This window comes from Tachysurus vachellii, chromosome 18 (genome assembly GCF_030014155.1).
Source record: "Tachysurus vachellii isolate PV-2020 chromosome 18, HZAU_Pvac_v1, whole genome shotgun sequence".
NCBI classification, from domain to species: domain Eukaryota; kingdom Metazoa; phylum Chordata; class Actinopteri; order Siluriformes; family Bagridae; genus Tachysurus; species Tachysurus vachellii.
Window position 1 is genome coordinate 12,931,730 of NC_083477.1, and position 27,351 is coordinate 12,959,080.

Here is a 27,351-nt window from a genome sequence, read left to right on the forward strand (position 1 = left end):
AGACAAACAGATTTGAATCCTTAAAGCAAATGTGGATAAAGTTAACTTTTAGGAAAGCTGTGGGTCACCACGTTCCCGATTACCTAATATTATCTTCTTAATCTGAAGCTCTTTTTTGATCTTTTGAGCAGCTTGAGAGTGTAACTTAAGCGAAAATAAATAAATAAATTAAAGGGTGCCATTTCTTAGAGGTCCATGAATATCTCTTGTCGATGGTACCAGAGCATCCTTAGGGGCCCCTCCACAGGACATCGCTCTTCATCCGAGCCCCAGCCTGCGGTCTGCGTCTAAAAACATGCTGTGGGTGGACTTGTGGCTGTTTGAGAAGGTGTGCACGCCCCAGTATGACCTCACTCTTTCCATGGAGAAGCAAAAATACTTCCTGTTTTCCAAAGCCAAACTCATCTGCAGCTGTAACCCATACTGGTCGATAATGGAACGTCATTAAGATGTTCCATCAGGCTGTGTGTATGTGTTTGGATTTGGGTTACTGTTTACATTTTTTCAGGTTGTCACCAACCTGTAACACACATGCATTTAAAAAACTGCTACACACTCGACTTCAGAAGTCTGAAAGAGAGAGGAAAATTCTGAGTGCTCCGATGAGCGTAGGAGTCAGAAAGCCAACTCGGGAACAGTCCATGTCGATCGAGTCTGGCAGGGGGAGCAGGTAAGTGCCATGATCAGCTGATCAGAGCGCATAATAACTCCATCTGTTTCACTGTGCAGAGAACATTGTGCCATTGTTCTACACAGCCATGTCGCAGATGAGTACAGGCATTGCTTGAGGCCTCTGCTTGCTTACATTATTCTTGTACTGTTGTTTTCTTGCTAGCATTTTCCCTTCGTATTAGTTTTAAAGCTGTCGATGGTCATTTGACGTGCAGCCTTGGTTCCAAGTTTTATGAAAAACAGCCAACTCTTACATTCAAGATTCACAATTATTAGCCTTTCTCACGGGACAAAAAATTATATCTGAGACTATGATCCAGACTTTGAAATCACACAGTGAGAAGGGAATACATGAACATTCTTGAAAGGATGAGTCAGGCTAAACAGGAAAAGGCCTTTCCTGAATAATATTCTATGAATTTGTTACAAGACCAAAGTCTGTATGTGTAACTTGTTTAAACTTACATACCAGAGGTATGCGCCATTAGGGCAACATGGCTACCAGAAACCTGCTATGTTTCCAGTACATCATACAGTACGTGCATTTCTAGCCATACAGGAACTGTGAGAATGATGCGACTTACTGCTTGATGAATTATGAATAGCTGAGAGGTTTTGCACGAGTTGGTGGGTGAGAGAGCTTCCCTGTGGGAGGCAGAGAGTAAGAGGTAAAATATTAGGGAATGAGTGCAATAAGTGGATCGTCTTCATTGTCAGAAGCAGGACACCAAGCCAACCTTGACGTGTTCCCCCACTAATCCCCTAATGCTCCACACCCCCACAACTCTCAGCATTTCTTATCCAGCCGTTTCCTCTAAGCGCATGACCTGAGAGCTTAGACACACCTTTGACCCCTTTGGTAACCATGAAGGGAGGAAGTGGGGTCATGGTGTTAGTTAGCAGTTAGGTTACTGAAAGGGCAAACCCATAGGAAAACTCGGAGAAAGATTATTTTCACGATTAGCAGAGCTCCGTTCATCCTGTGTGTCATCACTCAAGGGTCTGTTGAGCTGATTAGGCAGTATGTTAGTTGTCTTACAAAAAAAGAGAGCAGTCGATAATGTTAGATAACGTCTCTGAATCGTCGTACTTGCAGCCTCAGCAAAATGCCGAAACTACCCATAAGTATTTTTTTTCTTGGTACAGAAAGACATTATTGCAGTCTTGGTAGCATTTATCTTTATTTTCATTTGATGAAGTGTTTGAATGTTCACACTAATGATGTAGCTCAAAGCTGTTAGTGTGTAGGAACAGCACTTGGTGGGATTCGGGTAAAAAAAGGGCATTGCACAATTGAAATAGTGAACCCTGGATTATTGTAAACTCCAGGTTAACAGAATCCTGGGTTAGCTTTTATCACATTTCACACTGTTCATACTTTACCATTGTTCTTGAATCTGATGTTTCACACTTTACAGTCCTAAACCCTGGCTTAACATTCCTAAATTTGCAACCAATATTAGACACGCACAGTGCAAAAGCACCACTAACTCTGCTTCAGCGCATGTGTGAAACGTGCCTCTGTCCTGGGTTAAGAAAAGGTGTTTAGAAAGATGAGAACTCGTGGTTAAGCTTAATGAGTAAAAGAGCACAGCACTATGTAGAAGGTGCTTTGCTCGGAGAGATATACGAACCACTTAAAGTCTGTTTAAACATCAAATAGATTTCTTTTTGGATGAACATCAGTTTTAAACAACCAATACTGGTGACATGATATCAAAACTCTTGTAGCAACTCTTCCTGATCCACCACAAATGCGTTTATGAAATACTGATGCGTAAAGACACTTAATCACCTTGATTTTCGTTTTTCCCACCCTCTGTAGTCCAAGCCCATTTCTGTTGTGTAGCCCAAATGAGCTGGAGATCAACAAACAAGCTGCTGGTCTTGTGTGAATGCATTAAAAAAATACAGCAATTTTCCCATTATGATTGAAACTATTTAATATTTAGTTAGTTAGATAGTTAGTTAGAATTGGTGAAATTGGAAAAAAATCCAGTGTTAAGTAATAAGAGCATAGTGTGTGAAACCAGCAGCCTTTATTTCTCCTCAATATGGACGAGTATGAATTGCAAGATGATGTATTTGCTGTTAGTAGTAGTTTTGCTGTGACCTTTTATGTCTCTCTGAACCGTAACTTAACTCATATTTTTTTTTCAATTTTTTCCCTCAGTGCCAGACGACCTCACTCCTGAGGAGCAGCAGGAGCTAGAGAACATCCGGCGACGCAAGCAGGAGCTGCTGGAGGACATTCAGGTATCAGAGCTCACGCCGTACTCAAAATTCAGAATTTGTTTGTTAGGATGTGCCATTTATTTTTAAATCGGTCAGTTGGTTTAAAAATGAAAGGACAGCCTAGTTTCTGGGTTTCTTCTATATATTTGATGAGCATGAATTTTTTTTCCAGGCTGATTGATACTGAAAGTCTGGGAGCGATTTTTTTTTCCATCTAGAGCTTGTTTAATTATGAAACATTTTCCTGCTCATGGATTTGTGTACTGAAGTTCTAGAGTTGGCCTTTTAGTCAAAACCCCACACTTTAGTTTAGTTAATGGATTTCCATACTACCCACAACGCCATCTGACCTCCTGCTAGTAGAGGCACAACCATGAATTTGTCTCTACGTAAATCAGTCACTACAGGAGGTTTTTTTGTGATTGCTGTGTAAAAATATGGCTGATTTTGGAGAGGATTTTTTTCATTATTTGTGATCCAACATGCAGATTATTTTTTTATTTGAACTGGTGAAATTGCAAGCACAATACTATTAAATAACTACCGGTGAATGACTTACTTATGCTAGTGATACTACTGTTGGACACACAAACTAAAGAGGGCGATGATGATGATGATGATGATGTCACATGATGCTTCTTTATCCAAATTGGCAGAAATTTGCCTTCACTTCCAAATACTGTGTAGGTGTGATCGCAAAACTGAGAAAGAGAGCAGTCCTGTAATGTGTCCAGCTCTCTTTACCTCGTCATCTATACATAACAAATCTGCTCAAACAAATCAGATCCCTAAGCTTCAAATGTCATCTTAGTGCCGCACCTTCGTGATTATCTTATCGAGAATTGGACTTTGAGTCCAACGTTTGTTTTCTCCTCTACTTCTTTGTTGGATTTCTCGTTGATGTCAAAATAAACGTTTGTTTTTAGGACCTATAGAAAACCCTGATTGTGTTCATTGATAGTTCTGGTTAAGATTGTTGACGTCTTCTTAACGTCGCATCATGATCCCTGCGCCTAATCAGATTTTCTGTCATTTTCTGAAGGCTGTCAAAAATGCATTCAAGTTTAACCAGCTGCAGTTTAAAAGTTGATCTGAATAATAAAACACGCAGCACTTCGGATGGGCTAACAAACACCAGCTTTGCCTGTAAAGGCCGTAAAGTGCAGAGACGCAGCTTTGAAAATGTCAAGGAAGTGAGTCAGTGTAACAGGAAGAGGAATCCAGGAGAATGGTACAGGAGACTGATTACATGAAGCAAGTTGCTTTGATCAGATACAATTACATAAAGCTGCATTCCACAGACCAGTGTGGACTAAAGCGACTTAAGATTCCTCTCTAGTCATTTTGTATCTTTCACAGCAAGATTTATGTTGTTTATTTCCATTACTGCCTCTGTGTTCCTGTCTCAAAAACCTCCTCCTCTTCCTCCTAATCCTCCTCCTCCTCCTCCTCCTCCTCCTCCTCCTAGCTTCATGTCAAGGTCTGGCATTACAAACATCGCTTTTGTTTGCAGAAACAAGCATCTGAGGAATTTGTTGTGATTGCTAATGTCTTGCAAACAAGAAGGAGAATTAAACAGTGATTTCCTTTCCAACTTTTGGTGAATATTTTCCAAGGAAAAGAAAAAGGGAGAATCTTATTAGAAAGAGAAAGAAAAAGGAAAATGCCACGTATTGTTTTTGTTTAAATCTTAGGGAGGCATAAAAATGTTGTCACAGCCAGCAGGAGGTCTTTCTGTGAAATGTGAGACATGCTCTGGCTCCAGACTAACACAGGACCTGTAGCAGGAGACTTAAGGTCAGAAAAGACGTCCCAAGAAAGAGTAATTCAATTTCGCCATCATTCTGAAGCCCTTGGTTGGTTGCCGTCCCTTTAATGTCAATTATATGTGAAGGGGCAAACCTGGGGCAGAGAGAAGGGCTGCTTCTGTTAATATTAGATTTGAGTCAGACCTGCTTTAGCTGGGGATGGATAGCACAGGAGGATGTAATGATTGAGTCATTTCTTTTTTAGATTCTCATTGAATCAGACTCATTGGTCCAAAAAAAATGTTTAAGTGTGAAATATGAAATGGATTGAAACATGATACATAACCAAATGGTTCAGAATTGTTTAAGTTCACTAGCTGTACCGTATGAAAGTGTTGTTCATTCATTTGTTCATTTATTCACACTTATTTACAATTTGAGCAGTTTAACCGCTAAATGATGCACTGAGAGAGACCAGAGGAAACCAATACCATATTTCTTAAAGCCTCACTGAATCAAATTGCTGTTTAGCGTATGAAATTGTTCTTCACCTGAATCAAATCCACAATGAATCATGAGTCATGTTAGCTTTATGATTCGTTGTTAGTTCATATAGACGACAAGAACACAGAGAATCTCAATTTATTATTTTTTAAAAGTAACAGAACAGAAATAGCTACAGTAACTAGTTCTGGGGATCAGAGTCTCATTATAGTCATTAGTGTGTGGCCTCCACCCTCTGTACCACACACTGCAACTCATCACACCCTCTGTACCACACACTGCAACTCATCACACCCTCTGTACTACACACTGCAACTCATCACACCCTCTGTACCTCACACCCTCTGTACTACACACTGCATCTCATCACACCCTCTGTACCTCACACCCTCTGTACCCCACACCCTCTGTACCACACACTGCAACTCATCACCCCCTCTGTACTACACACTGCAACTCATCACACCCTCTGTACCTCACACCCTCTGTACCCCACACCCTCTGTACCACACACTGCAACTCATCACACCCTCTGTACCACACACTGCAACTCATCACACCCTCTGTACTACACACTGCAACTCATCACACCCTCTGTACCTCACACCCTCTGTACCTCACACCCTCTGTACTACACACTGCAACTCATCACACCCTCTGTACTACACACTGCAACTCATCACACCCTCTGTACTACACACTGCAACTCATCACACCCTCTGTACCTCACACCCTCTGTACTACACACTGCATCTCATCACACCCTCTGTACCTCACACCCTCTGTACCCCACACCCTCTGTACCACACACTGCAACTCATCACCCCCTCTGTACTACACACTGCAACTCATCACCCCCTCTGTACCACACACTGCAACTCATCACCCCCTCTGTACCACACACTGCAACTCATCACACCCTCTGTACCTCACACCCTCTGTACTACACACTGCAACTCATCACCCCCTCTGTACCACACACTGCAACTCATCACACCCTCTGTACTACACACTGCAACTCATCACACCCTCTGTACCTCACACCCTCTGTACCTCACACCCTCTGTACCACACACTGCAACTCATCACCCCCTCTGTACCACACACTGCAACTCATCACCCCCTCTGTACCACACACTGCAACTCATCACACCCTCTGTACCACACACTGCAACTCATCACCCCCTCTGTACCTCACACCTTCTGTACCACACACTGCATCTCATCACCCCCTCTGTACCACACACCCTCTGTACCACACACTGCATCTCATCACCCCCTCTGTACCTCACACCTTCTGTACCACACACTGCATCTCATCACCCCCTCTGTACCACACACCCTCTGTACCACACACTGCAACTCCTCACACCCTCTGTACCACACACTGCAACTCATCACACACTCTTTACCGCACACTGCAACTTGCTGTGGTACAAGATGATCATAAAAACTCCAGGACATGCAGTTAGTGTGATATAATCAGGTTCAGGACAAATCACACCACCTCATCATTGATTATTTTCCTCTAGCAGCACGTCCTGGTATTAGTTGGTTTTAGTTCATTTATGTTGTTGGTCTGAAGTGATTTCTGTCTATAAAACACTTTTATGTTTCTTTTTCTTATCCACATTATTATCCACTAATAATCTTTCCTGTCTCCTTCGCAGCGTTTGAAGGATGAGATAGCCGAAGTGACCAGCGAGATCGAGAACCTGGGCTCCACTGAGGAGAGGTAGTCCTTCAGTCTTCCCCTTCACTCTAGCCACTCCATTAACCCTTAATGTCCAAACCATGACCTGACCTGTCCCAGAATGACCTGTTTCTCACACTAAATTCCCATGCAGTCTACAGTACTGTAAATCTTTCATCAGCTCTCTCTTTCTTTGATGGGAGCCCCTTGAATAATTTACACCAAACAGACGATAGGGAATCTCCAGAGTAGAGCCAGAGTGCAGGGCGAGTCTAACTTCTCAAAACAACCATTTATAAAGCTCTCATGGTTATGTTTATGAGCTCTTCATGCACCGTGGTGGATCGTGAGCACATTTAGGATCCATTAGTTGGCCGTTTTAGAAAAAAAATGCACATGAGCATTTTAGCTAATGGAGCTTCTTTTCCACATCTAATGTCCACAAGTGTTGTTTAGGTCTACCTGGAGGAGCCAGGATGTTTGTCACTGATTTATATAATAACGCTTTGTACAAAAACGTATGATTTCAGGCACTCCATATAAATTTTTAAAACAAAAATGTGTAATCACTGATATAGTTTATCGTTCTGTGAGGAGAATTTAATTGAGCGTTTTCTGAACAAGTCTCCAGTGCATTGTACCAGTTAGGTAATGCTGTTCCTTTAAGTATTCAAAAAGTCTCCTGTCTGTGTCTAGGATTTCATGATTTTGTGGTTGCAGAAATTAACTAGAAATTAAGCTCGGCAACTTGGAGAAGTTTGCAGATTTTTCAGATTAAGCACAGATAGATGTTCAGACAGACAGATTTGGGCCAAGACTCCTGAACCTGAATACAGCTGCCATAGAAGGTGATTAAATATGAGTGCATACAATTACACTTCAAATAGTTTTCCCCAAAATCAACCCCACAAATGTTTAAATGCAAATGTTTAATGTTTGCGTTAGTACCAGTCAGTTTTGTGGATGTTCCATTATGTTAATTGTAATTATAAACTCATAACCTGTAGGGTCTCATGTTAATTAGCAAAACAGATGAATCGTCTGTGGTAAGAAGACACAACAGGATGTTATGCTGTTGAAGAGGAATCAACCTCGGGATAGTAATGACATCACCCCAGCATGTCTTTAATCAACATTTCCCTGTATGCAAAACACGTACAAGACAATTAATAAAATTCCACTTAGAGAATTATTCCGGAAAAAAATGAACGTCTGTATTTTCTTGAAAGAAATGTCTATATACAGCATCTTTAAGAATTTATATTAGTCATTGACAGTGTAGTAGTTGAAAATATTTAAAGGCTTACCTGTTTTTTTTTTTAATTTAATTTAATTTAATTTTTTTTAATCCAACTCTGAATGTCTTCATCAGGAAAAACATGCAGAGGAACAAGCAGGTGGCGATGGGCCGCAAGAAGTTCAACATGGACCCTAAAAAGGTGATTCATTAGAGCCATTAAAGGCTTTATTGATGTGGGCAGGGCATGCAGTATATTGATGATGAACTGCGCTTTGGTTCTCAGGGGATTCAGTTCCTGATTGAAAATGATCTTCTGAAGAACACCAGCGATGACATCGCTCAGTTCCTCTACAAGGGCGAGGGCCTGAATAAGACAGCAATAGGGGACTACCTTGGAGAGAGGTGTGTATTTCTGCACTGTGTGTTTTTTTCCCTAGTTTTGAAGATTTCTATGATATTAATGTCATATTGTATGGAGTGTGGATATAAATTGTGGTGTGTATGGTGTCTGTGCTTTTAGAACTACCTGACTCATTGGGCCAAGTAACTGACTGGACGTAAAATAAAAAAAGGATTTTTTTGTTTTTATTGTAGTATACGTTCTTAGTCAAAAATGCCTGGAGACATTTCTGTAATACACAAAATATAAGACAATAGAAAGTTTGAATGCTTTCTCAGCAAAACAGGAATAAAAGATTTTTTTTTTTTAATTAGAAAACAAATTCAATAATACTTAATTATAAAAAAGTTTGTTATTATATCAGGATATTGCCCAGCCCTACAGTATTTCTGAAATTGTTGTAGTCCTTGTGGGCTTTCCGGGGTTGCGATACACGTTGTGTATCATGACAGATACAGGTATTTTTTGCCATATCGGCCACCTATACACTTCTACAGTGTTAAACCACTGAGCTTTTGTCTCATCTAAAGTACATGTATTTCTCATGATAAGAGAAAGCTACGTTTCTGTGTCTTCTTCCTGCTTTCTTTGGGATGAAGGAACTGGATGGTGTGGATTGCTCTATTAATCCTGTTTGGCTTTTATTTTTGTACTCTGCTTCCTTCTGAACAAATGACTTCCGAATGTTGTTTTTAATAATAAACCGTAGGCACATATTTTCCAGTCGTCTCCTTTCAGCCAACACGCTGTGACTCTTCATTGTCTGTGGACTTCTCTCATTCTCTCTCTCATTCTCTCATCCCCCCCCCCCCCCCGTCAGTCCTCCTCTGCTTTTACTGACCACAGTGTGTGGGTGTGTCCAAGTGAGATGTAGGGAAAAGAGCACATTGGTGTCTCGTCTCCATTTCATGACTAATCTATCAGGGAAGGATGGATGGTGAGATGGTCTGCATTACTTAATCTGTTAGATTGGTTCCTGCGATAGCAGCGGAAAGAACAAAAAGGCAGAAGGGTCAGAGAAAGCTCTATTGTGGCATCCCACAATCCCCCTGGGGGATATCACTGACTAAGTATTAGCACAGGTCAAATGTGATGTCATGCTCTGGGGAAAAAATGCCTGAAGCTGGTTGATTATATTTCACATAGATTTTCAGCAGTGTTGTTTTATCAGGTAAGAATCGTCCTTAATATTTACAAAGTTCACGGTCTCAGTCGAGGCCACTTCTGAGGTCATGATAGAGGGCTAGGTGTACGAGAATTATCATCATACATTTATATGGATATGTATACATGTTGCTGAATCAATATATGAAAGAGATGAGCAGAAATGAATGGTAGAGTTGGTTCAGTTTGTCACATTATGCTAGGAAAAGCATTCTTATGATTATTGATAGGCAAAAAGTCGGAGTGTAATTCACATTCGTTGACTAGAAACATTTCTATTACAAAAACTGTGATTATGAGCCTCGCTTCCAAATGAGTCCAAAATCAGTCCTGAGTGCTGACAGGTACAAGTATAAAAATATATTAAATAGAATTCCATCCATTCTTTATAGCTCTGTTTTAACTTGAGTAGGTTATTTGTTCACACAGCTATTGATCCTTTATATAAAAGGTGGCGCCCAGGTCACAAGCCACAGGCCGTACTGATGATGATGATTAATACCTGATGTATAAAATCAGAAAGACTGGTGCTTTATTTGCAGAATTCAGGCTTGTATATACTAGGATAATTTACTGTCTAATTAATTGTTCTGCTCTACAGAGATGATTTCAACATCAAGGTGCTGCACGCGTTTGTGGAGCTGCACGAGTTCACCGATCTGAACCTTGTTCAAGCGCTCAGGTAAAGAAACCCCCCTGGCCTTTTGATCGAACACTAAGACATACAGTATTGCTACACTCTTGTCATATTCGAGTACATTATGCCTGTACACGCCTGCCTCATATTGAAGTTTGTTTTACTAGTGACTCTCCAAATCATATACCGTCAGCATGACTATTTTATAAACACATTAATCTGATTGCTGGATCTGATTGGATGTGTGCAGGCAATTTCTTTGGAGCTTCAGACTGCCAGGTGAGGCACAGAAGATCGATAGGATGATGGAGGCTTTTGCCCAACGTTACTGCCAATGCAACCCAGGAGTCTTCCAGTCCACTGGTAGGTCAATGTGTGTGTGAGTGTGTCTCAGGGTGGATATGTGTCTACTGAGGCATTATGTCATTTACTTAACAAATACTCATGACTATGCATTCCCTTTAGGAATGTAGAGGAATGTAGTTTTGCACTGGACTACTTTTAACATCCTGCCTACATTCATGTGGAATTCGATCCAATTCTGTTCGCTCCCTCACTTATTTCTGCATATATTTGCATTGATGTTTTCTGACGAGTTCATATTTTAAACTGCAGCCTTTCAAAACATTTACTTGTAGAAGTATGAGTGAACACAGTTAACAAGCCACACAAGAGTAAGCGGTTTCATCTCGTATGCTAGCACATCAGTGAACGTTGCTTTATTTCACGTAAATCCGTTTTCCTTGATTTTTTTTTTTTTTTTTTTGTCAGTTCTCATATGATCTCAGTCTTGATGTACACCTCTGCTGCAGAGCTTTTCCTGTGTGAATTCAGATTCTTGTGTGTGGTTAGAAGGTGTTTTGTTTGTTTGTGTGCTTGTGTGTGTGTGTGCATGTGTGTTTATGGCTGATAGTCTGAATCAGACAGATTGAACTACATTATTCATGTGCTCGTGTTCTGCTGAGACAAGCAGACGAGATAAAGTGCTGCTGTGTCAGCTTCACACACACACACACACATACACACACAGCTCAGCTAGAGTCTCTCATGACTTTTCTTACCCTTCCGAACATTTACACTAGATTTCTGTATAATTTGAAGGGTCCAGTCTGTTCACTTAACATTTATAATTAACTGCACATTAGCGAAAAGGTCAAAGGAGACAAATTCTACTTTGGCTAGTCATTAACATACCGTTGTGTTCCCAGCAATGATAACCTGTGACAAAGTTCTGAAAACAAACCATCTGTATGAATACTCGAGTATGGTTTAAGACACACAGCTTAATATAACAGATCACAATCAGTGTTCATTTTCTTAACAGAAACTAGGACAAACCAGATTTTCATCCAAGAGATTTTCCCCTGATGGAAGCTAAATAATTACTAACATTCTTAGTATATGCTGTATAATAACTGTACTGATTAATAAATGGTTTTATTTTCATACATTCCAAAAAATTCAAGCTTATTTATTTAACTAATAATACCCAGACGGACATCAGGGCAGGACTACCGAAATGAATGCAAGTGAAGTATTAAAGAAACTGGCAGGCTGATCCAAAACAGTGCCCAAAAACAGGCAGAGGTCAGGTGATGTGTAAATATCAACAAAAGGGCAAAATCCGGAATCCCAGACGAGAAGCAAACAATGTCAAGACCAGAGTAACAGTAAATGAGTTCAGGCAGGGACACACTGAGCTTTACTTCACAGTGAGTAATTGTTTTTCAAGCCCTTATATAAGGGTGTGTGCGATTATCTACAGGTGTGTGTGTGGGATTACTAACCAGGTGACTGTGAATGTGACGTGTTCTATTGTTGGTGAGTGTAGGACTGGGTAGCTGTGTCTGTAGTCTGCAGTGTGTTCTGGGAAATGTAGTTGGTGGTGTATGCTGGAGTTGAGCTGACAATTCAAGAATTTAATTCAATTTAGCGATTCAAATGAATGTCATAAATATAGCAACAACAAAACCCCAAATATGTGCCTGGTTTATATGTTTGAGTAAATAATCACAGCTGGAAATTGAATACTGTGCAGTCCATTATAGTTTTTGATACCTTGTGCAAAGATGATGTGAATAATTTCTAAACTGTGCAGATTCTCGTGTCCTTTACACCTGTAGTCCGTTTGAACTAACTATAATGAGTTTAATGAAGAGACGCTTTACATTTGTACTTCCAGACACATGCTACATCCTTTCCTTCGCCATCATCATGCTGAACACCAGCCTTCACAACCCCAACGTGAAGGACAAGCCCGCGGTGGAGCGTTTCATCTCCATGAACAGAGGAATCAATGAGGGTGGAGACCTACCAGAGGACCTGCTACGAGTCAGTCTGTTTTTTTTTTTCTTCTTCTTCTCCCTCGTTGATTCTTCTCAACATTCATTTAAAAAATCCATTCAACATTACATAATTATTATTGCAGGTATCAGCAGGGAGCAGCTTAGTAAAAATAGTATGATATTAATTACAGGTTAGCACGTTTGCCTGGCAGCACCGGCATCGGGGGTTCGATTCCTGCCTCTGCCGAGTGTGTGGAGTTTACACACTCTCGCTGTGCTTTGGGGCTGTGAGTGTGTGTGTGTGTGTGATGCATTGTTAGGCTCTAGTTTTTTTCCTCGACCCTGTGTAAACTACATAAGCGCTACAGAAAATGCACGGATAGATGGGTGTCTAAATTATTTTGCCAAATTATTATGCCAAATGCTTATTTTGGTGATCATCGTAACATACTGATCATGTTGTTGTTCTTTTGACTGCTTCACCACAGCGGATCATGTGGTCCTCGTATTAGATTTGGTGATGCTTTTACTCAGGATACCCTTTCTGACTCAGCCCTCCCAATTTATCCGTGCTTAATATCAGCACCCAGTGTTAACTCTTTATTGGCTGGGCTAGCTCCCTGCCCTGCAATCTAACCCAGGCCGTGGCAATGAGAACACGAGTTGCTGCTGCTGGACCAGCAGGAGTATCGTAACATACTGAGCATACAGCAAAATTATATACTGTACATGTGTGAATAACACTGCGCAGCAATTGCACTGTATGACCAGGTGTTGGTCACCTTTGACCAGATGTTGGTCAAAGCTCAATGAATAAATAAACTTCCACCAGGGCATGCAATGAATGTGACCTTTAGTTTGTTTAATTATATTTTATTGACTACCAGGTGCTCTGGTGAGAAACAGGATTAACCAATCAGTATTAGCCATATGTCTCATTTTTTTTAAAAGCTAGCTAGCTAGCTACAAACTGAACTTGAAGGTTTCAAAATGACTTCAAATGGAGCCCTAGAGATTTACTACTGTAGAAAGAGAAAAGAAGGGTCGATTTGCTTCTTGGGGGGAAAACTCATAAAGATATTGATATGCAGTGTGTGTTGAAGTGAAACTCAGTATCGATGAGTTTTCCAGTAGTGCCGGGACTGTGACTCGAAGCATCAGTCAGGGAAGCTTTGGTGTTGAGAATCCAGAGAGCAGGCTGTAATCCATTTACAAGCAGATTCAATGATAAATTCACTGCAATTCCAGAGAAACACGGTCTCTCTTCACTCAGATGACCTAACTGTTCTGAAGAGCCCTTACTTACCCATTAAAGTTTTATCAAATCTGTATTGTTGTGCTAACGTCACTGTTGCTTCCTCTTCATCTCGGTCCTCTCCAGAACTTGTACGAGAGCATCAAGAACGAGCCATTTAAAATCCCAGAGGACGACGGCAACGACCTCACACACACGTTCTTCAACCCTGACCGAGAGGGCTGGCTTCTCAAACTGGGTGAGCGAAATACAAGGAGCTAGAATTAACATTCAAGAATCATTCAATACTCTTCTCTTATACTAAGTGCTAATATTCATCTACAAATATTAAATGTGTGTATAAAAGTGTGTATAAGTATGTATTATTATGAAGCGTGGCTCATCACCGGGCCTCCACATACCCCTGCATTCATAATTGATGTGACCTTGAGGTCATCTTAAGACTCATTAATAATTCATATATCTGCATTATCATCCAATGAGATTTAGCCATAAAGCCATCAGCAGGTGTTCAGTAGCTGGCTTCTGAGCAGAAGATCTTATTTGCAGCCCTGATGCGGAGATCCGATGAACTGTGATATTGGACCGACGTCACTATGCAGAAGTGTTTACTTGTATGCATTTGTATATTGATATACAAATTTTTTTATTTGTATACAGATACAGACATGTGCGTTGCTCCTGTGTCATCACACACACACAGACGCACACATACACCCTCTGGTGACCCCTTTTGGAACTCTAGTGCTGTGCTCTGCTGTATTTTAGCACATTTACACTGACTTACAGCAAAACACATCTCACTGGTACTTTCTGTCCTGTTCCTCTGGTTATCCCCTGCCCAAACAACCATTTCAGTGCTGATTCAATGTCATGCTGTTGTTTTGTCAGGGTCTAAAGTTGCTCCCAGACCAGAGAAACAGAGCCCTTCAATCTCCCAGGGTATTGATCAGAATGCTGTCGCTGTGATGAGGAGTGCAGAGATAACAAACGATTCGGTCGTCTTTATAAACGAATGAAGTGCTGCTTTTTATTGTGAAATAAGAGCACCCCCTTGTGGTCAAAATAGGTCACGGACCCAGGACATTTCTACTCAGTTATTCAATTCTAATTTGCTGTTTATTTTACCCTGCTTCATTTGTATTGTTTTCTTACCCTGGTGCTAGATGTTTAAAAAAGTTTTCTGAAAAAAAAACAAACAAACAAACAAAAAAAACAACAAAAGCACTTCCTTTGATCAGCAGCGTGTGGTGGATATAATTTCTTACCATTTAATTTGATTTAATTTGATTTTTTGTTTTCTTTTCTTCCTCGTGTGTTCGTTTGTTCCCATGATTTTGGCTGTTATCTTTTCCCTCAGGAGGTATGTACACCTGTTCCCCACCTCTTACCTTTAAAAAAAAATAAAATCTAGTCCATCTCCTCGCTCTCGGTTGCTTTTGGTGGTTCGCCATGCTTTTCTTTTCCTCTCCTCTGTCTGGTGTTAGGGCTCCTCCTTTTATTTCAGTTGAGCCTTTAGTTTGGTCTAATTTTTTGTTAACCGTCTATTTTCCATCAAGCTGGTGGATTGTCCGTGTGCCCTGCTCTCTCTCTCTCTCTCTCTCTCTCTCTCTCTCTGTCTCTCTCTCTCTGCTGGTCGATTGCAGGGTGCTTGCGGTTGGGGTTCCATGTGACCACCGTAGTAAAGAGTTCTCACTGTTTCCTGTGGTGTTCAGTTTTTTTTCTGTCTTGTTTATTTACACTTTGGGAGCTGCAGTATTTTCTGTCTGGATTGGAAGCATCAAACTCTCATCAACTCTAAACACTACCCACAATACAGTATTAAGAATGACTTGAGGACATGAGCACGTCCTTTTAGATTTATCTGATCAGGATCATTTGTGGTGTTCACACTTTATCTGGACTGAGTGGAAATGCTGCATCTGGACCAAAGTGCTTGGGCTGCTGTTCTCCATGCTGTTAGTAAAGCAGAGGCGTGTGTCTGTGTGCGTGTATCTGTGTGTGTTTGTGTGTGTGGCCTGCCCTGTTGCAATTGTTGAGCGTGGCATGCAAGAGAACGTATGTGTGTGTGCGTGTGTGTGTGTGTGTGTGTGTGTGTTTAGGGTGGGCAAGTGTCGGTAGCTGGTTGTACAACTTACTGCAAGTTCTGAACTTTATTATCGTGGCCACTTACACATGCACAAGGGAGAGGACATGATATAAAATCAACAATTAAATGCAGAAATGATATCAATAAAAGTCATCAAAGTAAATATGGACTTATTAACCCAACACCGATTCTAAAAGAAGTAGTTTATTAAGCTGTTTCCAGACATTAAGCTTGCACTTGTCTGGTTCTGTTATCACGTACATTATAGTGATGATCATTAATTACACCAGGTAAAAACAGGCCACTGTTGTGAGAGAAATACAAAGCATCTGTATATTCTTGTCTGGAGGTGGGTTAGTTATCGATTCCCTTCGTATTTCAGTAGCTCATAGATTCTGCTGTGGCCCACAATGTTTGCTTTGTCTGTTTGGATCCATCAGTTAAGTCAGCGCTTTGGGTTGCTTTCCAATCCTAAACAATGCAGGACACTCCATCTAACCCTTAAACAGAATCCCTCTACAAGATGATTGTGCTCATCAGTGCTTCTCAGTGATCATTAATCCTAATCAACCACCCAATCAGGCGATCCGCTGGCTCTGGGTCTTGTGCTCCCTGATGCTTTCATGTCGCTGTGCTGTTTGGCTGTAGCTGGATTAGACATTTTCATCCAAAGCTTAGAAAGTGGAAAACTGGTTATTCCGTCATCAGAAAGTGCAGGCATGCAAGTTTTTAAGAAATATTTCTAAAACAAATTCTGAGTTTCTTTTTTTTTTTTTTTTTTTGACATACACCAGAGAAGTTTCCTCTGTTCTTAGATCATTAAGTTCCTGAACCCCAGTAGACATTGGACCTAATGCATTTGTTCTAGAAGGAAATCTCCAGATGTTGTCATATTAATGAGAAGGCAGGGTTTTTTTTTTTGTGTGTGTGTTTCTGGCTTTTATTACACTGCAACTCTTCTCAGGTGAAGCTGAGATGATTCTCATCCTACATCGTGTTGTCAAAATCTTAGAACACTAATTATTGTTGGTAAAAAGACTTTTTGGACACCTCTACTAATCAAAGCTCTACGGAGGCAGTAATAAAGGACTAGGTGGGAGTGGGCTGAGCATGATATTAGAGTTTATGATTAACTTAATTGAACTTAAGTCTAGTTTACTGCCATATTTACTCATGAGAGTTTTATGGCTCTAATTTCATAGATAAAATGATATTGTTTGGTTTCTCTGTGGATTGAGGATTAGAGTAGTTCAGTTTCAGGACCCGAGTTCAGTCACAGTGGCTTAGTGGTTTAGCGTGTTTGCCTCACACCACCTTGGTTTGGGGTTTGTTTCCTGCTGCTGTTCTGTGTGTGGAGTTTTCACGTTTTTGCTCCTAGACATAATTGGAATCTCTAAATTGTCCACAAGTGTGTGATTCCCCACTCCATCCAGGGTGTTCTTCACTTGCATTCCAAAACGTATATAGTGTAGCATTTAGCAGTCAGTGCAATTCCAATACGTGTTTTTACAGTGGAGTAACATCTCTGATCATCTGAAAGGAAGTTGGCTGATGTCCTGCTCTAACATACTTCTAACATAAATCTGATAACGCAGTTCATTAGTGAGTTTGAATCATGTGTTTCCAAATACAGAAGTGACTGAACGGAGCTGGATTCCAACCCTAACTCTGCGGTAAAACTTGGAGTTAAGCAGAATTAAACGTGCTACTTAAAGCCAGATTCCGTAGAGACTGTTGGAGCATAATACAGAGTTGGGAAGGAATGCAGTGTTTGGGGGAATAATGGGAAATGGAGATATTTATAGAAATGCTCTTATTGTCTGCCTGCTCATCTGTCTGTCTTGCTTGCCTGCTGCGCCACTCTTCACGTGCTGGGTGCTCTGAGGTTTCCTTGTTACGCCGTACCATGATTATACTGACCCCATGCCTTGCGTTTCTCAGGTGGACGTGTCAAAACTTGGAAGAGACGATGGTTCATTCTCACAGATAACTGCCTCTACTACTTTGAGTACACTACAGTAAGTGCTCTTTAATCAGGAAATACATATTTTGAGGTTCCTGCATGTGTGCTACTAGTATAGGATTGTTTAATGAGCCGTATTAACGCAAGCCGCACAACGTGTCATTTAACCAGCTTGAAGATCACGTTCGCAGTCTTAAGAGTCTAGTAAGAGTCTTAAAGAGGAAAAAAAAACATTTATACAGATATGGAAGTAAGTTAAGGCAAATTCTTGTAGTAAAAAGATATTTTAATTTTCTCCCAAAACTGATGCTGCGCATAAACGACAAAGCTCTGCGACAGATAAATAAAACATTATCTTAATATATTTCAGGTTATTATTATTTTTTTTCCATCTTGAGGATTTGTGATGTTTTTCATTTTAATTTCATTTCTTTGCTTGCTGCTTTTTAACCGTGAGGTCTGTACTGCGATAGTTTGAATTATTAACCCGTTAGTAAATACAAATATTCTTCATCATCCTGTGTTTTGGAAATAGCAGAAATCCAAAAACTAGAACATATGTCAGAATTTATTTGGAAACATTTCTTTATGATTATTGCAGTTTTTTCATTTCAACACTGCATTTTTCTTCCTGTGCACAAATCTAAACTTTGCATAAATCAAGTGATTTAAGAAGTGATCTACATCTAATACATCCTGTTTCTGTACATTCATTTTGGTATCATAATCACTTATGCTACCACACAACCCATAATCTCTTAAATATCTTATTCACAGGACAAAGAACCCAGAGGAATCATTCCTTTGGAAAACCTGAGCATCCGAGAAGTAGAGGACAAGAAACCGGTGAGCTTATTCTCCGTCTTGAACTAAACTTAGCTTTGGTTTTTGTTGCTCTAGTCGTGCTCCCTCGTTCATACTCAAGCTGTCCCTGTATTTAAACAGATCAACAGCTATTTTCTGTTTATATGGGCTGCAGTGGGACAGAGAGAGAGAAGTCAAAGATGAAGCCAATCATGGTTGTATTTAAGGTTAATCGTCTCTAAGCATTACAGGAATATAGTAAAAATCTTACATGGTGTATTAAGGATACTTAAGAAGTTATTTTGTAGCTTGAAAATTCCTGTGCTTTAAAAATAGAATAAATCCCTTTGCTTATAGACAGTAAACAGGGCAAACACAAAGTACCTGGAATGTGCTGTCAAAAAAAAATAATTAGGAAGTTTAGCTCATTAGTTTGTGCATGATATATATATATATATATATATATATATATATATATATATATATATATATATATATATATATATATACACATCTTTAGCATCTTTTGCACCACTGAATTCAGCTCAACTTTAAATTCCCACAGTGATGCCCTCTAGAGCATTACAGCCTCAATATGCATGTTCATCCACAATTCCCTACCCTGCTTGACACATCAAACCAAAATTGAGGTGTGCTGGGTTTGCTTAACATCTATGATGCTAAATACTTAATAGCTTTGTGCAGTACACGTGCCTGGAAACATCTGCACATCTGTATGCCTGTAAAGCTTTTTGTACAGGGGGAAGGTGTCAGTGCTCTCCACTAGAGGGAGCACTCACACAGCCTTTCAAGCCATGTCATCCAAAGTGGGTACGAGACAAAGATCTATTAAGAGAATACGATTTTTAAAGAAAGTTTAAGAATTTTGACAAGAAATTATCTACTGTTGCAGGACTGTCGTTAATTATGAGCTTTGTCACTGCAAGACGCTGTATATGTGGACGTAGCATAACATTGATAATTAGTTCTTACACAAACTTCTGGGGTCCATCCGGAGTCCAGATTCTGAAAAAAAAAAAACATGTAAAATGTTCTAAGGTTTAAGTTGTTGCTGACAACAGAACAGAAAAAGTTTGTATTAAATTAGAAAAGAATGCACAGTACAAAGAAAGATTTCACTAGAGGTCTCAGATATATGCTGTACATTTAACAAGAGTCTGTACTACTAACAGTGTAAGGTCTCGTAAGTGGAAGTGATTAAGGTAGATAACATCTTGTCTTTTAAAGTGCAACATACACACGTGGCTTGCAGTTTTCTGTGGACAAAATCTCCCGATAATCTCTGTACAGTATCTGTGCTTTAGAACATTCATCTCTTCATTTCCTTTATACAGTGAAACCTACGCTGTCAGTCATTTCTGATGAATTACTAATCTGCCCGTTAGTGATTACATTCACATTATGTAGAAGATTATGTATACAGATTCAGAAGGATAAATCGGGTACAAATCGAGTGTGTCTCTCTTGTGGCTTCCAGTTTCATTATTTCTGTTTGTGTTCATCAGAACTGTTTCGAGCTCTTCATACCGGACAATAAGGATCAGGTGATCAAGGCGTGTAAAACGGAGGCAGATGGCAGAGTGGTGGAGGGCAATCACACATTTTACCGCATCTCTGCTCCTACCACTGAGGAGAAGGACGAGTGGATCAACAGCATCAAGTGAGTGGAGGCATCAGTGAGGATAGAAATCGGGAAGGATTAGGGTACATCGGGAACAGCTCAGGTTGGCTCAGATCAGTTCAGAGAGGATAAGATTGGGATGGTTTAGAGATGTGCAGAGGAGGGAGATGGTTATATTGGTAGAAGGATGTTGGAGATGGAGCTTCGAGGTAAGAGGTCAAGAGGAAGGACAAAGAGAAGATATATGGATGTGTTAAAAGAGGGTATGAACTTAATTGGTGCGAGAGTAGAGGATGCCGAGGATAGAGTTAGGTGGAAACAGATGATTTGCTGTGGAGACCCCTAACAGGAAAAGCTGAAAAATTAGTTTAGGGCCAACTGACCTGATCTCTAATGAAATGGATTTGAGAATAACAATGTGGATTTAAAACATCCCAGTGTTTCATCATACTGTTTCCCCCAGTTCAAATACTAAAAGTAGAATGATGTGTTTTTTTAGCTAAGACTTAAAAACCTCAGTGGTGGCCTAAGGGAAGATGAAGGGAGAGATTCATATATTTAAATATGTAAAAGCGAGGACAGTAAAAACTTGGACCAAGGAGCAGCCAGCAGAATTTGATTTATAGACCTCAGACGCTTAGTTCTGGTTACTGTAGATGGTTATAAAACACTGACGGTGGAAATCCTTTTGAAAAAAAGTTGAGAATGATTATACACTTGTTTTATTTGATGTTTTATTTCTTTTTTTCTATACATTTGTTTAATAGTAGTCATACCTGCAGTATGAATAACAGCTATCAGAATTAAGTAACGTTAGCACGTTCGCCTCACACCTCCAGGGTCGGGGTTCGATTCCCGCCTCCACCTTGTGTGTGTGGAGTTTGCATGTTCTCCCCGTGCCTCGGGGGTTTCCTCCGGGTACTCCGGTTTCCTCCCCCGGTCCAAAGACATGCATGGTAGGTTGATTGGCATCTCTGGAAAATTGTCCCTAGTGTGTGAGTGCGTGAGTGAATGAGAGTGTGTGTGTGTGTGCCCTGCGATGGGTTGGCACTCCGTCCGGGGTGTATCCTGCCTTGATGCCCGATGACGCCTGAGATAGGCACAGGCTCCCCGTGACCCGAGGTAGTTCAGATAAGCGGTAGAAGATGAATGAGTGAGAGAGAATTAAGTAACACATTCTGACCAGTGGGATTTAAGAGGACCAGCTTTATGGTATATTGTACAGTAAGTCACTGTTCTCGGTAAATGCAATAGAAATATTCAACCAGGGAGCTTATAACTAGGTCTGTGCAGATAATTAATCAGCCTTATATTATTCATCCTCTTTCTTTTTTATTTTCCAGGGAATTAGATCCCTGTGTGATAGATTGTGTTTGTCTCCCTCAGGGCAGCGATCAGCAGGGACCCATTCTATGAGATGTTGGCTGCCAGGAAGAAGAAAGTCTCCTCTGTGAAGAGGCACTAAATCTGCTCAGGGCTGTGTGAGAGAATTGACACTTGACACTTGAACGGAATGAAACTGGTCTCCTTCCTGCTGCTTTCCCCCTTTCAGTAATGTAGTATACTGGGACAGAATGAGGTTCAAGGACTAAGTAGGACATTGGAGATTGGACAAAGCCAGGACTAGACTCTGTAGTGCTCAGCAGGAACTGTGCCTCTGCTCCAATTCCTGTTTCAGTGTCCCTCAACTTTCCTTCAACTCAAGTTGTGTTTGTGTTTAAATGTCCCTCAACTCTCCTTTTCCTGTCTGTGTGTGTGTGTGTGTGTGTGTGTGTGTGTGTGTGTGTGTGTGTGTGTGTGTGTGTGTGTGTGTGTTAAGGGCATTATTCTTCTCTTAATCCCCAAAGAATCCATCTTAGTCATAATGCAAAACCAAAACGCACATCTTTTCTACCCCCACTCTGTCTCTTTTTCTCTTAATTTCTCTATCTCTTTTAAACATGCCTTTACACACACACACACACACACACACACACACACACACACACACAGACGTTCTTGTTTAATCAGCAGGTCTGACAGAATGTGGGTTACCAAAAAAAGGTCTCTCCTTGATTTCCTAACAGGAAAGACCTTCTTGTATGCTTTTTTTGTTATGTACAGGCAATAAGTGTATTTTTTACATTTCTATATCCTCTGTATATTCTCTTTTGACTCTCGTCGTTTTGATAAATGTCACTGAAATGCACCACATGGCATTCATGAGAACTGGGTGAGGCTATGGTTAGTGTACACAATGTAGAATATAAGGTAGATTTACTCATAAACTATTCAGCCAAAAGTATGTGGAAACATGACTGTCACCCATATGTGGGTTTTCCTAAAACTGTTGGCACATGGTGTGAAGCACACAGTTGTCTCTCGTCTTCTTTGGCTCATTAAGATTTCACTTCACTGGAACTAAGGAGCTTTAACTTGTTTCAGTATGACAATGCCCCCGAGTATGCAGATTAAACACCAGAGCTTCTCGCTCCTTGTAAGTGACATTGTGCTTGTAACCGAATGGGCAGAAATCCACCCAGTTCTGGTCCAAATTTCCAGAAGGCTGTTATAGCAGCAAAGACGAGAAAGAGCAACTGCTTATGAATGCTGTTAGATTTAGACTGGGATTTCCAGCAAACGCTATATGGGTGTGAATGAATCCATGTACTTTTGGTCATACAGTATGGTGTATGTCAAGCTAAGAGTGTGTGCGTGCGTGCACGTGTGTGTGTCCAGTGTCTTGGATGCTAAAAGGCTGAACTGTTTTTGAAATAGCACTCATGTTCCTTTGGGCTGCTTCGTGAATGCTGACCGTGTCATTTGTACTGAAACACTGCAAATTGTGTCGAGTCCCAAACTCTTCTGCTGTCTAATACTTTACGTCACAAATCATTCTCAAATTTAAAAGCAGAAAAAAAACAACCCCCAAGTTCGTTTGACATCATCACAGACAGGACAGCCGTCACACTTGATGTAACTTGTGCTCTAAATAGCTTACTGACCACAGAGTGTCCCATTTTTATTGTACCTGTTTTTCTGTTCTGCTTATTTACAGTTTTAACAAGCTAGCAGTTTCTATTCTCTGAGAAAAGTCATACATCTGAGCAGTATTGGTTTATTTATCAAAGATGTAATATACTTTAGTGTATAGTGAGTATCTTTCTGCATTTTATAAAAAAAAAATATATATATATATGTATGTGTAGCGAATACATTATTAGCTGAGTGCCATTTTTTTTTTTTTTCTTTCTTTAACTTGGTTCCTGTTGAAAGTGTACCTTTTGGCCTCACTGGTGTGTGTGAGCTCAGTAATTTTTTTGTAAAAAAAATAAATAAATAAAAAACAAATCAAAAGTTAAACACCAAACACTGTGTTCGGTAATCATTTTAACTGTCATCACATCCAGTGTGTTTTCTCGCCATGTACTCAATGCTCCTGTGATCAGTTCTGATTCGATCAAATTTATGAAGACAAACAAATGGATTTATGGCAGAACAACAACAAACATTTTAAAATATTATACAGAGTTAAAAGGTTGTCTCTAGGTGGCAGAGACACCTAGAGAAAACTAAATTATATATATATATTTTTTTTTTTCATAAAAAATGATGAATTTTTTTCATTTGGCCGTTTTCCAGACTCTAATCTTGCCGTTGTTGCTCCTCTCACCACCTTCACACCGATAAACCGTCATGCTACCACATTCTCGTTAAGGAGCAGATACTGTAACTCAAAGCTCTTTTGTTGCTGGTCTGATAACATTTCACATAACTTTTATTATTATATGTCCACAATAATTATGATTATGGGTAACCTCGTGTGGTAACTGCAAGTCACACTCCAACCTAAAGAACAATGGATGATTCTCGACACCTCCGGACAACCCGATTCATACGAGCACAAGATTTACATTGTGGCAGTCAGCTACATATCATTTCCTCACATCTAACTGGATTTCACATAGTGTCTGCAGCCCGCATTGTTTCTCTTCCAGGGAAAACAGACAGACAGCTCATGAATGGACTGAATGGATGAATGTGAGGATTATTAAGTTGAAAAGCATTTCCTGTGTAGAATGAAATGCATGTTCATTTCATCTCAAATACTTTTTTACATTTTCAGGCACTACAGAGGAAAAAAATGTTTAAAGTTTAAGATTAAGTTACTTTATATCTCCAACATCTATCCCTAATGATCAAGCCTGAGGTGACTGTGGTGAGGAAAAACTCCCAGAGATGATATGAGGAAGAAACCTTGAGAGGAACCAGAACCTCATTCTCATTTGGGTGACATGGTACAGTAAATAATGTAAATGTTAATAATGTCCTTTCCACAACAGTTTGTAGTTGAGAGGAATTAATCAGCTGAGAGCTTCTGAGGAACTAATGGGTCAGCGCCATTTCCCAGTTCACCACAGACCCAACACTAATTCCTTCCTGCTGAAGTCTTCAAATGATCGCTGATGAAGACCTGGACCCAAATGTTTAATGCTTTGTTAGGCTGTAACTGAAAGGAGACTAACATTAATGCACAAATCCTTGCTTGTATGCTCTGGGATTGCGACGGTTTTGCGGCTTTGTTTACGCACGACATGGGCAATAGGAGGGTTTTCCAGAAACCAAGGCGTGGGTTTCAGTTCACTGGCTGCATAGGGCAAATGCCTGGAAGAATGCCTTTGTGTTGCTTTTGTAATGTGACTGCATGAGGGCCAGCTGTTTCCACTGTTCTCGGGGCATTTTACTGGAAGAAAACAAACTGCCAGGGTGTGGCCAGGACATCAGGAACAATTTGTGCCTATGTACGATACCAGTCAAAAGTCTGTGCACACACTCATTGAAAGGATGTCTTCATTTTGTTAATTCATTTAATATTATTCAAAAATGATCTCAATCAAGTATCACGTCTGGAATTATGAAGTCAATAGTAAAAAAAAAAACAAAAAAACAACTTCTTGTTGGGGTTTCACCTTGGAGGCTTTTCATAAAAGTTCCCACTTCTTGTTCAGGGGAAATGAAAAGGGAAACAATTGCCTTTTTAGTGAAAGCTACAGTACTTTTAAAATATATTCAGAGCATAAACCTCAGGTTTATTAAAATAAACCAATATTAAGCCAATGAAAAATAATTATTTAGCCTAGTATCTAGCCCAGAACTTTGACTTTTTGTTTACATCAATTATTCTGAGGTAAAGTATGATAAATAATACACATTATATATTACATATTTTTACCCCACTTTATGATACACAGTCATCGTTCATTCATGATACATGATCTGTATAATGGTCCAAAGATTATTTTATTTTATTTTTAAAAGAAAAGAAAAATGTCTTTTCATGACAAAAAGGAGAAACATGACACAACTGGTGCCTTGTAAATCTTTTAGAACATTCAGTTAAAGTGAATAACTTACAAAGAATTTCTGACTTCTGTTATCATGATGAAGATCAAGTATTAGCAGTAAGATGCAGTGTCGGTATCATTACGTCAGATCACAACTAAAATGTCTATATCTTTTTACATTCTTAAAGCCAACTCTGTTATTCCTAAAGTCTTAAATCAAAAGTTACCAGTTATCTTTTCTAACAAGTGTGTACAAGTGTGTCAGTACAATTCTTCAGAACAGTCTGCATTACCTTACCTCTAAAACTGACTCATACCACCACAACACTTCATACCTCTTTACTGCTCTACAATACCTCTACACTTCATGTCTCAAAACTATAACAAGGTCAACATTTCTCACTCTGAAAGCACCCTGACTTAAAAATTCAACAAACACAATTCAAAACAGTGGACGTTATCTCAAAGGCCAGAGTTCACCGTACAAGGAAAAACCCTGAAAAACCCTGAGAGGAACCAGACTCAAATGTGAATCCATCCTTGTCAGTGTGATTATTAATAATTCCCTTTCTATAACCGTACTACATGATAAAAACTAATAACAGAGAGCATCATGTATGAATTTTTATCTTTCTCTTTTGTTCCACTTTCCCCAGTCTACCTTGATCAGTTTTTCCATGATGCCGGAGTAGACCTTTAGGTGAAATGGCCTAAAAAGGTTTTGGGATGATTATGATTTCCAGATTTCATTTGTAAATGTTTTTCTATATATTTCAATTAACATTTTTTGTCACCTACAGTATACAAGCATACACAGAACACCATGTAGTGAACTGCTTTTTAGACTGTCCGCATCATAAAAATAGAATTAAAATAGAATCAAGATAAACTTACAATTACAACAATCGAATAATTTTTTATTACTTATTTTCCCCCTTATGATAGTATTATAATAACTTTGGCTGCTGCGGCACCGGTACATTTCCCAGGCAGGAAACCTACCCAAACACTGAGGGTTAACTTTCTAGGCTGGTCCCAAGCCTGGATAAAATTGAGGGTTGCATCAGGAAGATCATCTGGTGTAAAACCTGTGCCAAAATCAAATCTGCAGCTCGGATGATTTGCTGTGGCGACCCAGGACAGGGAGCACCCGAAGGACACCACCAGCACCACCACCACATAACAGTATTATAGTATACACATATTCAGAGTTATCTCTAAATTCTAAGCTTTTCTGGATAGATGCTCTTCTAAAGTAAACAATTTATAAATTTGCACATAAGGTAATAAATTACATTGGAGAGATTTACTTCCATCCCTGAAGACATTTCAATTATAAATATGAATTGTGAGATAAAAAAGTCTTAGTTTTAGCTTTTTCTGGTTTCATTTTGTGCTTTGTTTTTTTGTACAGCTGTACTCATGTTCAAGCCATGAATTGAGGGCTTTAGCTGAATGTGTATGATGACACATGATGGGCCTAAATCTGGTGAAAATCTTTGGTCATTTGGAAAAAAATTATTCGGTTTTTGAGTTTATTTAATTTTGCTTTAATTTCTCTGGAAGCCTGGATAGAATGATTATGAGTAGCCTAAAAGTTTGTGAACACCCGGCCATCACTTCCTCTTTACACTAAGTCAGTAGCACAGAATTTTCTAGAATGACTGTATCATGTAGAATTATGGGGTCCTTCACT

The 27,351-nt window shown here is 39.8% G+C and overlaps 1 protein-coding gene across 5 annotated transcripts in view; it reads left to right on the forward strand.

Moving 5' to 3' along the window:
• The window catches only part of cyth1a (cytohesin 1a), a 53,985-nt gene extending 30,305 nt beyond the window's left edge, over positions 1-23,680 (forward strand). For 2 of the 5 annotated variants that reach the window (XM_060892600.1, XM_060892601.1), the window contains exons 2-13: positions 2,846-2,928; positions 6,830-6,894; positions 8,225-8,291; positions 8,376-8,494; positions 10,258-10,338; positions 10,544-10,656; positions 12,476-12,624; positions 13,960-14,072; positions 17,862-17,940; positions 18,663-18,731; positions 20,216-20,370; positions 21,718-23,680. In XM_060892600.1, coding sequence (XP_060748583.1) covers positions 2,846-2,928; positions 6,830-6,894; positions 8,225-8,291; positions 8,376-8,494; positions 10,258-10,338; positions 10,544-10,656; positions 12,476-12,624; positions 13,960-14,072; positions 17,862-17,940; positions 18,663-18,731; positions 20,216-20,370; positions 21,718-21,796 — 1,172 coding nt within the window. In that variant the 3' untranslated portion in view covers positions 21,797-23,680. Of the gene's footprint in view, positions 1-2,845; positions 2,929-4,552; positions 4,764-6,829; positions 6,895-8,224; positions 8,292-8,375; positions 8,495-10,257; positions 10,339-10,543; positions 10,657-12,475; positions 12,625-13,959; positions 14,073-17,861; positions 17,941-18,662; positions 18,732-20,215; positions 20,371-21,717 lie in introns of those variants that run through there. The other 3 variants (XM_060892599.1, XM_060892602.1, XM_060892603.1) reach the window with 3 other exon arrangements.
• The last annotated feature ends 3,671 nt before the right edge of the window (positions 23,681-27,351 follow it).